This window comes from Antrostomus carolinensis, unplaced genomic scaffold, assembly GCF_000700745.2.
Source record: "Antrostomus carolinensis isolate BGI_N321 unplaced genomic scaffold, ASM70074v2 scaffold3614, whole genome shotgun sequence".
Lineage (NCBI taxonomy): Eukaryota > Metazoa > Chordata > Aves > Caprimulgiformes > Caprimulgidae > Antrostomus > Antrostomus carolinensis.
In genome coordinates, this window is record NW_010311346.1 from 1 (window position 1) to 14,917 (window position 14,917).

The 14,917-nt window shown below is 37.6% G+C and overlaps 1 protein-coding gene across 1 annotated transcript in view; it reads right to left on the bottom strand.

The window, feature by feature from the left end:
• Positions 1 to 11,006: 11,006 nt before the first annotated feature.
• The window catches only part of HS3ST5 (heparan sulfate-glucosamine 3-sulfotransferase 5), a 7,581-nt gene continuing 3,670 nt past the window's right edge, over positions 11,007 to 14,917 (bottom strand). Inside the window, exon 2 of the mRNA XM_010166701.1 lies at positions 11,007 to 12,757. Within this exon, the coding sequence (XP_010165003.1) occupies positions 11,827 to 12,757 (931 nt within the window). The 3' untranslated portion in view covers positions 11,007 to 11,826. The remainder of the gene's footprint in view (positions 12,758 to 14,917) is intronic.

Genomic DNA, 14,917 nt, shown 5'->3' on the forward strand with positions numbered 1-14,917 from the left:
GGGGTCAGTAGGTCGTTCTTATTTACAATAAGACTGTAGACTCCTGTATTCCTAACTGGAAAAGAAGAATAGTTGTGCTGGTGGGACTCTACCCTTGTTCACACAAACACAAGGGTGCAGAATTCAGCCACTCTCATCAGATAGCACAGTCCTGGCACAGATACTCAGGATTATGTAGGTGTGTATAATCTACATGGCAAAGGTATATATATACCTGGAGAAAAAGCTGTCAGAAAATGCTAGCTACAATATGTGTCTTCAGTTTATTTTACTTCTTTTTTTTTTTTTTGTTAAATTTAAGTTTCAAGTCTTTCACATTTTTTCCATTCATCGGGGAATAAATGTCCTGGTTTAATTAGCAAGTTATTTTCGCTATTATTTCCTTTCTACAATACATCTGTAAAAGCCTTTTTGAGTCCTCTTAATTACTTTGACTGGCATTAAATAGTTTTCTTGTTTCCATCTCTTATATTGTGCCCTCACATATGCCAATTGATTTGTTTTATTCTCTTTTCCTATGTTCAATATAATTTTTTTCATACTTACAGATTTTTATTCCTATTTATTGTCAAATTACATCTGTGCTTACTTCTATGTATTCTTTCCTTCCAAAGAAAGTGCCTTTTCTCTGTCACTTTTATTTTCTCCAAGTTTTTCTGTGTGGCTTTTATTCTGAGATAGAGAAGCTGTTTATCTTTCCAAGATGCAAGCTTCAGGGTTATAGCAATGATTCATTTGGACAATTCAAGTTGGCTAGCTCAGCATGTAAAATTTCTCTTTCACGACTTTTACAGATTGCCTTGCATCCTGCAGCCTAACAGTGTTCCCTGTCTTGGAGAAATAACATAATCTTTGCCTGAAAGGCATGCATGAACTGTCCCTGAGTAAAATTAATGTGGGTCAGGAGTCACATCTTGGCAATGCCTGCTTTAGAGTAACTCAAAATGTATGCAGATATCTCCCTTCATTTGAAACACTGAGCTGACAACTGAAATTAGCTCATTTTTAAGTGGTTAATTTCTCCTATATTTTGATTAGGAGAGTAATAACCTTTGCCAGTCATACTCCTAGTACCTTTGGCTTGACACGCAGAACTGCCCTTTCTGCCCCGCCCCCCACCCCCCCCCGAAATTTGGTGAGTCATCAAGCAAGAGACCCAGCAAAAGGGCAAGATTTCTCTCATGTGAGAAGTCTGAAAAATTACAAATCTACTGCTTTACAAAAGGACATAAACTCAGCACACAAAAGTCATGGAGTCCCTTCCCTAATGCAAAACCACAACAATATACATGAGCAAACAAACAAATTCTTACTGAAACAAGATTTTTTAAACCGCCTTAGGGTGAGACTGAGAGAAGACCCATGCCAAGTGTATGTCTCCCAGACGGAAAGAGCTCAGATATGATGAAGATGCGCTTCGGAGATGAGGAAAGAGCAGGTGTATGTGGAAGATTCAGAATAAGGCTTATTCTGCACATACACATACAGAAAGGTTACGTAGCAAGGGAGGGACTTGCCTTATATCCCTAACAAGAAGATGAGAGCAGGTCCCCCAGGAAGCACACCTCTATACTGAGTGATGTGTCAGGGTGCATCAGCAAACAAACCCATTTTGCCCCTGCCTTCCCACCACTGTAGATTTGGGTTCCCACAACAAAGCCAAGCCTCTGTGCCAGCTGGGAAACATAACCCAACCCTGGGAGATTCACTGAAGCTGCTCATGTGCTGTGTGTGGCTCAGGACCTTCCCTGCATTAATCTGTTTGGTATGAGTCAGCACCATCCACAACCAACTGCATGGGAGACAATGGATGAGTCATTATTCTGGATTTGTGTTTCCTTTGGTAGAGAATTGAGGAGCCTAATGATGCAGGACTCAGAGTGGGAAGGTGATGGGATAGGTAAAGCAGAGAAGGAGGAGGAGAATAGGTGCACATGTGTTCCCAGGGGTGCTATGTCAGTCCCCTAGACAGGTTTCTGTCAATTACTTGACCATGCTTGGGGCATGGCAGTGTAACACCAATGGAGTTTTCCCAATCTGGGTGCAATCAGAAAGTATGCTGGGATACACTGACAGGATATACTAGGATGAAAATCAATATAGACAAAGCATATTTACTGCACAGCTCTGGCCTGTCTTTGAGGATACATTATTTTGAACAATGTCTCCAGCAGCTGCAATTCTCTCATTTTTTTTCACACCTGAAACTTTTCTCTTGTCTTCTCCCTAAGGATCATCAGGTTTGGTTTTAACGGAGCTATCTCCCACTGATTTCACTAAAGGTGTGTCAGGCAGAATCTCTTAAATTAAGGGCAGTGTGAGTTCTGCTTCTGTCTTGGATTTGACTTATATTTCTATGGGAGAAAATGAGCTCCTTCTAGATTCTCAGAATGCACTTCCAAAAAGCTGCATCAGAAAAACTGGAATTAATTGAACATAAAGTGCTACTACATCTTTAGCTTGATTACACAAAATGCTATGCAAGTTAAAAGGACATCAGATCCCCTGAATTGTAACTAATAAAGAGCCATAAAGAAAATTAAATGACATCAGCAGTGTTACTCAAACAAACTCTAATGCTATTTTCATAATGCGTTACTAGGTTTGAAGATTGCTTGGTGGCTAATAGAGCAGTTCCACTACTTGACTGAGCAAGCCTAGAAAACATTCATAGCATGCAACCTTGCTTTGCCAGTAGTTCTGTTTTGTACTTGCCCCCAAAATGGTCTATCTTACATTATAGAGTTTCCTTAGCTTGGGGGAATTTGAATGCTTGTCTCATATATTCAAAGAATATCCTAGCCATGGTACCAGTAGAAACAGCCTTTGGATGTAGCTCAGTACACTTTTGGAGTTGAACAAGAAAGCTCACAAGAGGAGTCTTGTAGGATAACACTTAGGAACAACCAGGAAGAGGAGGTACCTACAATTTTAGGCTACTCTTGTGATTGTTTCTACTCTTACGCAATATAAAAGTGCATTACTACTTCTTTTTTTATGAAGCATCTTGGCATATTGTGTCACTGCTATTCCATTAAAATCAAGTAAAAATAGAAATCTGGAGTGTTTGTGTAGCTCCAAGGCTTGATAAGATGTCTGAGTAGCTATATTCTGAATTTCTTTTAATGTCTAAGTGTTAAAAGTAGAAATGAACATGATAGATGTGAAATACTCAATGTCGATTTACAACATCTTAAAGTAAATCCTGTGTGGCTTTGCAAAAGGAAATTTTACTGTATCTTAAATGTAAGTAAAGTTGTATAAGTAGCTGTACTTGTTCTCCTTTTGTTATCAGTGGATAGAATGGCAGGCCACTGTGCCAGGGCAGACCATGTGCATGAAGGTGGCAGTTTTAGACTCCAGGATGGAAACGTAGTCAGCCTTTTTCCCTAATCAGCACTGAGTGCAAGTTTCTCCTCTAGTTAATCCTGTGGGCCTTCAGAGCAAATTGATTTAAATGAGCCTGAAGGTGTAACAGTAACTACCCATTGTATAGGATATGCATTGCTAATTACTACTGATGGCAATGATAACTGCATGTGCCTACCTCTTAGAAGACTGACCTTACCATTCACTTAAAAAGAAAAAAAAAAAAGGCTGTTATTTCCTTTATCTCCTTGATGCAGGCTGGCCCTTTCAACGCATAGCAAATGGGATGCTTTTACCTTTAAGGCAAATGATGGTTTCGCTTCACCAAGCTGTAGGTCTAAGCTACTTCTTTGCAAGGCACTGTGATGCACCACAGCCATCCAAAATAAAAAGGCTTTTTTCTGTTCCTGTAAAGCTGTATTACTAGTGGAGCTACACTGAGGAGCTTGTAACAGCTGGAGCAATTTTCTGTAGATGAAGTTAGTAATAGTGCTGCTGCTAGTCCCACCTCATATGAAATGCCTATCACTTTTTTCATATAGTAGGGAATTGTAAATTAATTCTTCTGTCTCCATGGATTTGGAATAGAAATGGTGCCTTCACAGTTCAGTGAAGTGGAAAGTCTTTCATCAGTAGAAAATCAGCCAAGGAATTGCATGGCAAAGGCCTCATACATTACAAAACAGTTGTTTGCAATTAAGGCCAGGAGTAAGATGTGCATGAGTCTGTCATGTTTCTTTTTGCTTATTTAATCAGCCTGAGGCATAACATTAGATGGTTTGAAGTGGCATTGTTTCCTTGTCAGGTCCTATGATTTGTTGTGTATTATGTGTACAGTATACGTATTGTATCAAAGGTCTGCAATCTGTTCAAAGTATAGAAGTTTTATATTTTGCCTGAATTCTGATCAATAATCAGGATATTTTCACAGAAGCATTAACCTTCTAAAGTAGTGACCACTGCTGCTGGGGGGAGATTGTTTTTAAATTTGTTAGAGGGGATCAGCTAGGAATCACAAGGACATCAGCAGAATTGAATTTGTTGTGCCACAATCTTTCTCAGCAGTCACAGTGCAAAGACTGTGACAGCCTCTGCTGATGTTTCTTCTTCTGTCTCACAAGACATACATTTTAGGGAGGGTTGTGCATCACTGCGCACCATGAGAGAGAACTTTGTAACTGATATAAAGTTTAATGGAGTCAAAGCTGAACTGAAAGTAAGCCAGATATAAACTAGAGTCAGGTAGCTTGGTCAACACCAGCTCCTTAAGTCATGCTACTGCCAGTTTTAATAGGGATCTCAGAACAGCACGTAATCTTATTTACCATATGCTAAGCACGGTGCAGCAGATGGATGATGGCATTCTAGTCTTTTCTGTGCTTTCCTTGCACTTGTCAAGGGAAGGGGAAAAGGCTGGTATCCAGATTGATAACACATGGATGTTCTCTAAGGGCTTGACTCTTTCATCAATGCAGTATTGCAGAAAGAATTGAAAACCCTTTCTCTCTAAATGTAAATGCAGTTAGTGATAGCTCGTAGTTCTGAAGATGGGTTTATTATATTTGTCTCAAAGTCGTCAGAAGGTAAATCAGGCTTTAAAGATCAGATTAGCCAGACCTGATCAGCTGGTAGAAAAGCACTATGAAATATGACACATAAAGCATCTCCACAAAGAAACTCATAAACAAAGAAAAAATCCACTTACAAGTAGTGATGATGGTTAGCCTGGGCACATCACTATTTTGGTAAAATACATGAGCCTACGTCCTTATAAGGCAATCAGAGACTCACTAGATCTATGTTGCTGAGGTTTTAAAATAAATTTTCTCCTCTGTGAAGTAAACCTGTGAAGTTGACTGGTACAATAACAAGCAAAGTCTGAAATTGCTATTAAAAATCTCTTTAAAGTATTTATCTGAAGTCAGTTTATCTTAAACAAACTCTTTAAAAACTAAAATTTATCATAAGTCATTCTGTTTCTGCAGTCTTACAAATCTGAGGACCAAGTCTGCTCAGAGATCTCCAATAAATTTGAAGTAATATGATAAATATTTTTTTAAAGAAACTAATAAAACAATCCACAGCATTTTCAAAGTAGGTTAGAAAGGAAAATAAAACTTCTATTACCATATAGTTATATTCAGTAACAGATTTTAAAAGTACTACCCAAACTTCTCTGATTAATTTTACACATTTATTCTTGCAAATTGATAACATAGGAGGGTTTAAAGTGCAGCTTGGGAACATCTTGTCAGAGGGTTCAAGGGGTTTCTGGCTAAGTACACAGAAGAGGAAGGCACTCAGGACTCCTACATCTGAAGATCACCTTCTCCCACTGTTGACATCCTGTGACTGCAAACCACCGGCACTTGGAAATGTCTTCATGCTTTCCTTGTCTTTATGTCCTTCCTGAAACGTTAACTATTGGCCACTTGAAGTGACAGATCCTGGTTTGAAAGGACATTTGCTCTGACGCAGTACAATTTTAGTGATGTTACTCACCTTTTTAGGTCAGGTTCTGCTTGCATAGTTAACTGAAGCAGCTTCAAATGGCAGGACCATGAGTGTCAGTCCAAAGGAAAGAGAAAGAGTGCATTGTGTGGGCAGGGAGGGCTGGGACCTTGGCAGGAGTCAGCTGTGTTGACTTAAACTGCCATGGGATTGTAGGCTCCCTCTACAAACCTGGTTTCCTTTTCTTTTACATGAAAAAAAATATAATTTTATCCCATTTTAAAAGAAAGCAGAGATACATTCAGCTCCTGACCTCTTCTTCATCAGAGTAATTTGTGAACAACTTGGTTACTGCAGACTTCTCAGTCATTGTACCAAAATCAGCAGCAGTGATTTGTTAGACTGTCATGAACAAATGATACTTCCGCATGATCCTTGCTCTGACATTAGCTGTCTTAGGAGAAGCTGGGCCTTGAGCTTTTCCAAGTGATTATTAAAAATCCCTTCCAGTGATGGCTCTATCTTTGGCCTTCTCCAAGGATGCAGTTAATTCATTTCAGTGATATGCTATTGCTGGAGCAGTCTCTAGCACTGCTGAAGCTTCAGTGAGATATAACTGCAAGTAGTTTTTTGCTGGAACATTCAGTCCTACCTCATGGAAGATAAATCAGTTGCATGTGTGACATCATGTCTGCAAAATAACTAGATGCAGTGACTTCAGCATGGGATTTAGGTATTCCAGTTTAACACTAAGTTTATTCCATCAAACTGAAAATGCCTGGAAACAGAATCGTGGAATTCAGAAAAGCCTGAAAGTAATGAAATTTCTGAGTTTACCACTTTGGGCAGGTGTATGAGCATTTGAGTAGTAAAGTCTCCTCTGTTATGAAGCCATCCTTTGAAAGTTTCACACAAACCTGCTCTCAGTAATTTTATAGGATCTTTATTCTCTCACTATTGCTAACATTTGATTGTTTAGTGTGAAATAGATCTAGCTTGCTAAATCATGACCAACATCTCATTAGTATCAAGGAGCCTATATTGAGGACAGGGAAAGGAAGTTTCTCCAAAACTTTCTTGTCATGTGTTTGTGGGTTGATTGAACTTTTGCTTTTGTTTTCTTCAAATTATAGTCTACAATTTGGTTTTACATATAACTCAAATCAAAACAGAGAAGCAATATAAGTTAAATCTTTACCACGTGTATTCAGACATGAATCTTTTGGAGTCACTCAGCAGCCCACATATTCTGGATATATCCCTAAGGTATATGTCCAATATAAGTAGCTGCTAATATAATTTGGAACTGCAGAGAATTTAAATAATATGCAACTATAAAACAAATTTTAATGGCTCTATTGTTCCAAGTTTATGTATATAGATCAGTGTCTTGCTGCAGAGAATGTCATGCAAGAGAGATTGCTCACTGTGAGCTTCTTGAAAGGAGCTTCATTAAATTATCTTTTCAGGAAGTTTACCTGCTATGGACCTTGTATTACTGTATCCTTTGTCACTCAACATCAGTGCTGAGGTCATCCAGAATGTGAAAAATAAATATTTCTCCAAGTTACTTCCTTATCTTCTCCAATCAGAGAGTTCTAATAGGTTGCACAGGCTCCCAATATGAGTTATATCAGCTAGCCAGGGAATAAACTGGTACACAGCAGTGCTTTCACAGCTTGGGTTTGAAGAGTGATTGTACTGGCTTGTGACATTGGGCTTGGACCTTCTCTTCTCTTAAGAACATTAATGGTAGATGGAGATCTTGACAGAATGGTTGAGGTTGGAAGAGGGGTCCAACCCCCTGATGAAGCAGAGACTGCTAAAGCCAGTTGCCCAGGCCCATGTCCAGTCTCCAGTGATGGAGACTCTGCAACCTCTCTGGACAACCTGTGCCAGTGCTTAGTGAGCCTCACAGTAAAAAAGTTTCCTGATGTTCAGATGGTGCCTCCTCTGTTTCACTTTGTGTCCATTGCCTCTAAAAAAACTTGTAGTAGTATATCAATGTATGTGGCTTAAAATGTTGTCTCTCTTGTATTCTTAGACATCATGGCAGAAAAAAAAAAAAAAAAAAAAAAAAAGAAAATCAATTAAAATAGGGCAAATACATTTTCATCATGCTTATTCTGCTTTCCTTAAGAAAAGGCAGTTTAGTGGGTTAATGGTAAATGAATTACTGATCTCTAAATGTCAGTCCTTTATCTACCTAAATAATGATTTCTGAAAATACAATTTCAAATTAATCTCTGATATTCTTTTTTTATGCTGCAAATTGTTGTTCTATCTAGTTTAAATAGCAGCTGGGACAATCTGATAAAAATGCACAGAAATATTAGCAGTTTTAATCCAAACATTTATCAGAGCTGTGAAGCCTGCAATTTTATGGTACAGAAAATATGAAAGATGCAATGTCTTCAGAGAACTTGAATGTCGTAAGTTAACAGCTGCAACTTCATATAGCTGTGCATCACTCTGCAATCATAAACTCAGGCTATGAGCGCTCTTCCCAGTCTGAACAATCACGATCAATTTGAATAGAAATGATTCACTCAGGATTTGGGAAGCAAAGCAAGAGGCTAAAATGAATTATTCACAAATTGATCCTGAAGAGGTAAATAACATAAGGTCAGAACTTGTCAAACTGACTATGAATACTGCAGCAAAATCCCCATTAACCTAGGTGTGTGCTTTGGGTGGTGTGTTGGATCCATGTATTAAGAACCAGTGTTGAGATCTTCTCTTCACTACGTAAAGTTGAAAAGACTTGAGGACGTTGCACTGAAAACTCAGTGAAAGTGAGTCACCTCCTGCTATTTTAGGCTTCTTAATACATTGCAATACCTCTGAACCCTTTCCTCCCCTGCTATTCCTGAGTAATCCTCTGTGCTTTTTTGAAACAGATTTGTCTAAGATATCACCTAAATTTATCCATGTGTCTCCAAAATTGCAAATGATAAGCTGGAGTTAAGCCAGCTTACTTTAACAGGAATGTGCGTAGTCGTGCCTGTTAGATCACAGTTTCTGTGATTTTTTATGATCAATGCAGAGAGACATTGATTTCAAATGCATATTTCATGCTTAGAGGTAACTTTGGCCTAATTTGTCCCTTTCATTGAAAATACATCTCGGCCTTCAGTTTAGTTTGTAGCCAGGACTATATGAAGCCAGTAGGTATCATCCAAGGGTGTGTGGAATCTGTCTGCTCACCTGAATATCATGAAAATGTTAAATTGGATAAAAATCTCCTCACTGAAGACTATTAGGTGAGTTAAATGTCTCAGCCTTTATATCTGGACGTGGTCAGGATAAATGGCTCTCATATAGGAAAACTGTGAGTAGCTACTGCAGAAAATTTCACATATGCTCTACCGTGTTGTGCTGGCACAGCTCTGAAGCAGCATGAAGAAAGGGCACATTGCTCACAGTGCTAGCACATATGATTAAAGATACAGCAAGACGAGTAACAATCTCTCACAAGAGATTTAAAAATCACTTATTTAGAAAACCGATGCTTCCAAATCACTGAGCAAGATAAACAGCCCACAGGGAAAACTTGATCTTATTATAATCTGAACTACCAGCTACTCTGATACTGTAGCTCAGAATATTCAGATGTTCTGGATACCTTCCAAAATCTGTGTCTCCATCAGTCTTTAGATGATGGTTTTAAAGTGGTTGAGGTTGGTTTTCTTTCTTTCTTTCTTTCTTTCTTTCTTTCTTTCTTTCTTTCTTTCTTTCTTTCTTTCTTTCTTTCTTTCTTTCTTTCTTTCTTTCTTTCTTTCTTTCTTTCTTTCTTTCTTTCTTTCTTTCTTTCTTTCTTTCTTTCTTTCTTTCTTTCTTTCTTTCTTTCTTTCTTTCTTTCTTTCTTTCTTTCTTTCTTTCTTTCTTTCTTTCTTTCTTTCTTTCTTTCTTTCTTTCTTTCTTTCTTTCTTTCTTTCTTTCTTTCTTTCTTTCTTTCTTTCTTTCTTTCTTTCTTTCTTTCTTTCTTTCTTTCTTTCTTTCTTTCTTTCTTTCTTTCTTTCTTTCTTTCTTTCTTTCTTTCTTTCTTTCTTTCTTTCTTTCTTTCTTTCTTTCTTTCTTTCTTTCTTTCTTTCTTTCTTTCTTTCTTTCTTTCTTTCTTTCTTTCTTTCTTTCTTTCTTTCTTTCTTTCTTTCTTTCTTTCTTTCTTTCTTTCTTTCTTTCTTTCTTTCTTTCTTTCTTTCTTTCTTTCTTTCTTTCTTTCTTTCTTTCTTTCTTTCTTTCTTTCTTTCTTTCTTTCTTTCTTTCTTTCTTTCTTTCTTTCTTTCTTTCTTTCTTTCTTTCTTTCTTTCTTTCTTTCTTTCTTTCTTTCTTTCTTTCTTTCTTTCTTTCTTTCTTTCTTTCTTTCTTTCTTTCTTTCTTTCTTTCTTTCTTTCTTTCTTTCTTTCTTTCTTTCTTTCTTTCTTTCTTTCTTTCTTTCTTTCTTTCTTTCTTTCTTTCTTTCTTTCTTTCTTTCTTTCTTTCTTTCTTTCTTTCTTTCTTTCTTTCTTTCTTTCTGCCTTTCTGCCTTTCTTTCTGCCTTTCTATTTTTTTTTCTTATTTTAAAAGGCATTTTTCCATTGCTTTTTTTCTTGTTTTTATGAATCTTTAAGAGACATACAATGTATAAATCATTAAAATGTTCATTTCCAGAGCTAGTTTCTTGTCACTTACTGAATGGAAGTATGAACTATATATTTATATCAGGAATAACAACACTGTGGTTTGTTGTTTGGAGCAGGTGCATAAGTTACCAGATAAAAACAGGGGTGTCTCAACTGTTTCCCTTGACTTCTGCACCATCACCAGCTTTCAGTGATGAAATCTGTATAACTCTTCTTCTAATCTGGTTTGTCTGTCTGTCATTTTGGTTTTAATGGCAGCTCTACTTTTCTGATATACTTGATTACAGTAATCTTTTAGTCATTCTTTAGCCTCACGGGCTATTGCAACTGAATTAATTACAGCAAAGTACTGCAACAGAACAGCAATAATGCTCTTTGAGGTGTGTATACACCAGATTCCCACATAGAAGAGTTTTTTAATAAACTCAGCTTCACCACATGTATGATTTTTCTCAACTGTCTAGAAACCAAGTTTACATGTGCAGCTCTCTATCACACACTTGCACGTGATTTATCTGGGCTAAGAGATCACACTGATGTACATCAAGCAAAAGTGAAAAGCCGTTGCACATATGGTAATTTTAATCCATTCCATTTTTAAATACCACAATAAATTTAATTTTCACAATAAATTAAATAGCCATATTCAGTTTACAAAATAGAATTACTTAGTGTGAAACCAGTATTTACAAACATTGTACACTATGTACATGATGTTTAGCTTTGTTGACACACAAGCATAGAAGAAAAAATTATTTGTCATTTTTTTGACACATGATTGACATGCTACAAGTGACACTATGGTCCATACAATAAAACAATAGTGCAAACTCACCACAGGAACTCTGAAACAATGTTGTTTGTGTGATATAAGGTATTAATTTCAAATAATAAGAAAATAGTACTATCCACTCTTATTGTAAAAATTCAGCACTATGTTTAAAGTGTCAGTATTCCTTTAGCAATATACATACCAAAAACAGCCTGAAGATTATGCTTTCGCACGGCATCACGGACTTTTGACATGAATTTTTATGGCATAAACTAACGTTCTGCTTAGATCAATAAGTACGTCACATAAACACTTCACTAAGTGAGAGGAACACTGACCCTTTTAACGGTGACTGACTTTATGTCCCTAAATACCTCCTTTTCCCTTTATTATTATATCTTAAAAGATGCAACTATGCTGACAGTAAATTTATGTTAGTTACTACTCTGTAGAAAAAATTGATCCCACTGTATATTTGGTCACACACTGCATATGTACACGTATGCATGAAAAAAGTTACTTTGAAAGCCGTGTCTATGAAAAGTGCATATTTTAGCAGAGACATTTATTGCATGTCTCAGGTGCAACAGAAACTGTTGTATGAAGTTTAATTTAGGGCCAGTTAAATGTCCTCCCAGTGATCTGGTAAAATTTTTGATTAAAAGGATGAAAGAACTTGCGCAATTTGGTAATGACAGAGGTATCCACCTCTGGATGGATGCGTCCCTTGCTACCTGCCAGGCACTTGTTAAAGACAATGTTGAATCGCAAGCAGTAAAACCCTCTGGTGGCATTGAAGTATAAATTGTACTGACTTATCCTCGGAGGAAGATTTAGGAACTTCTCGACCAGCTGGAGTTCTGGCAGTGGTTCTGTGATGAGCCGGTCACCGTCCACGATATGAAACTGCTCGATTGGGAAGTATTTTAACCATCTCTCCAGATGTTTTGTGTAGATGCTGGTTCTCACCGCCTTATATTTAGTGTTCACTTCGCAGGTATTAGGATCAATAGCCAGCTTCTCAAATTTGTAGTAAGTTTTGTTCTTCCTTTCCTTACCTTCCAGCACCTGAGTGTAATCAGAAATAGCTCTTGTGGTAGGTTCCCTGACAATGATCAATAATTTGATAGATGAGTTCATTTTGTAAATCCTTTCAGGTACTTCCTCCGTGATAAAATATGCCGGGCTCTTCTCAATTGTTATTTGATGAGGGTAAGAAAAAGGCATTTTTTTCCGGTACCACTCAATCCCCTTGGCATAATTCTCATCGTTGTCAAAGAAGTGAATCTCTTGGGAAGCTTTGACCACTGCAGGGTGAAGGTTCAGCATCTCCAGCAGTGCTCGGGTGCCTCCTTTCCGCACCCCAATGATAATGGCCTTGGGAAGCTGCTGAACCAGATTGTGCAGTCGTATTTGTTCCTTGGTGGCATTGCCCTTTCGGAACTCGTGAAGCAGCCCTCGCTTGAACTGCAGAGCTCGCAGTGGGATTTCGTCCTGGCCACGGAGTCCAAATCGACTGTCAATGGGGCAGAGGGGTTGCAGTCTGCAAGCAAAATAAGAGGTATTTGTAAAAAGAGGATATCTCTTAAGGCAAGTCTTCTGTGTAAGGCAGTCATGCTCTTGGAAACCTTTTGCAATATGATATAATGCGATTAGCATTTTTCAACTTTTACTTTATTCTGCCAGTGATTAACTTGTTTGCAAATTGTTCGATTATTTAATCTAGTATTTTGCTGTGATTTAGCTGAGTAACTCCTAACTCCACCCTTCTGCTCTTTTAAAGCAGAGGCACTATAATTACTGTTCTTGGGGCTTCTTGAACCTTGCCTCCCCTCCCACATTCCTTATAATTTTGTGATTGCTTTGGCATTCTTTAAAGTATTCTTAGATTAATATTATTTGGTCATTTTGATCTGAAAATCTAATCCATTTAAATCATGTCTTTCTAACACTTTTCCTGTATTAACCTGATTCTTTCCTCTGCTTCCCATTGTGTTGACTATTAACTGCTGATCCAGAATTGGCCTTGCTAGTGAAGAGGAGCAAAAGGGATGAAAAACAGCTTTCTAAGCATCAATTTTCAATATTTTTCCTCCTCTTTAGAAGATGCCCAATGATTTTTCCCTGCAAATCAGAATCTGAAAGACCAAGGTTCTGAATCAGACATGATTAGCAAGGCACAGAATGGCAAGAAAAGTTTGTGGAAATGCATTTGTTGTATCATGACATCAATGATTTTCATATCATCACTTGTGTATCCTGCCACTGAACCTCATTTCGTACCTTACTGTTTCTTCTTTTGCCCCTGTCTTTTTGTGCTATTATTTTATATTCCCCTGTAATTACTTCATCTATCTTCCACTTTTCTAATGCTTCCTTCTTGTATTTGATGTCACTGAATGCAAGAAATGATTCAGTAAGAAAATTTTAAAATTTTGCTACTACAGAACCTTGAATAAGCCCTCACCTCCACTTCCAAATCAGCACTTTGGTCATTATATAGGCCAGTGTTGCACTGGAGATGAAATTGGTGTGTAGAGAGAGCTTCCAAAGTCCTACAGAAAAATATTATTAATAACTTTGTGGACCCATGATCTCCAAAATTAAGACTATGTAAGAACAAAGGTTGCCTTGGCAATTTTAATACACGCTCACTGTGCATATATATTATGATACAGCTTTTATATTACATGGCCACATGCTATTATTTTTCACAGGACCCCTGCCTCAGCCAGTATACCAGATGGGCAGTGCTCATTAATAGCTGTATAGGTATTCAGTGTTTATTCTGGTTGCTCAGTATGTGGCCCCTCACTCATTTCCTGTATATTATTCAAACCCTTCTTTCAGGACATAATTATTTATTTCTTTATGACTTTTCCATCCATCACTGCTTGTTGAGGTCTCTTATTTGACACTGATGCTAGGACAATGGATAGCTGGGACAAAGTAAGTTTGATCCCCCTGGCTGATGTATTGGCCGTTTCCTTGATTATCCAGATGCTGAGAGATATGGCCTGACCTGATAGAGCAGAAGAAACAACCCAGATGACATTGCTGGGTTCACATGATCTCTAGCTAAGTCCTGCAGACTAATTAGAAGGTGTGATGAGAAATGAATGCCTGTTGTTATTTCTTTTCTCAGGTTTCAAGTCTTTCCCTTTGCTCTCTGCCATCTACTGAATAAGAGCCTGACTTGATGGCACAGACTGTATCATTGAAATGCTGATGCAAACCTGCCAATTAAAACAAAAACCAACCAACCAAAAAAAAAAAAAAAAGCAAAAAACCAAACAAACAAGCAGAAAGCAATATCTTGGCTTAACGGTGGTACAATTTGGTCAGACCATGGTGTGACTGGTAAAACAGTCTTTCTGCAGCAGCGAGGTGGCAGTTAAAAACATAAGAAACAGAAGCTGCAACTACTATCTCTGTTCTTCTCTTCCCTCTCCTTCTGTGTATTTGTTATTTGTTTTCAAGCAAAGAGGATTCCACAACAGCAGTTCCAGACCCATATCAACTAATTTTATCTCTTTTGCTCAAAAAGACAGTTAGCACTGCCTTCAGTGTAACACAACAGCTTGTCAAACAGGGTTGTTTCCTTTAAAAGTAAATAAATACTCAAGACATCCTCTAGCCTAAGGGAAAAGATTGGATATTGTTAAAAGTCCTTCCTCAACACTTTACATTTCAGCTTTTTTAC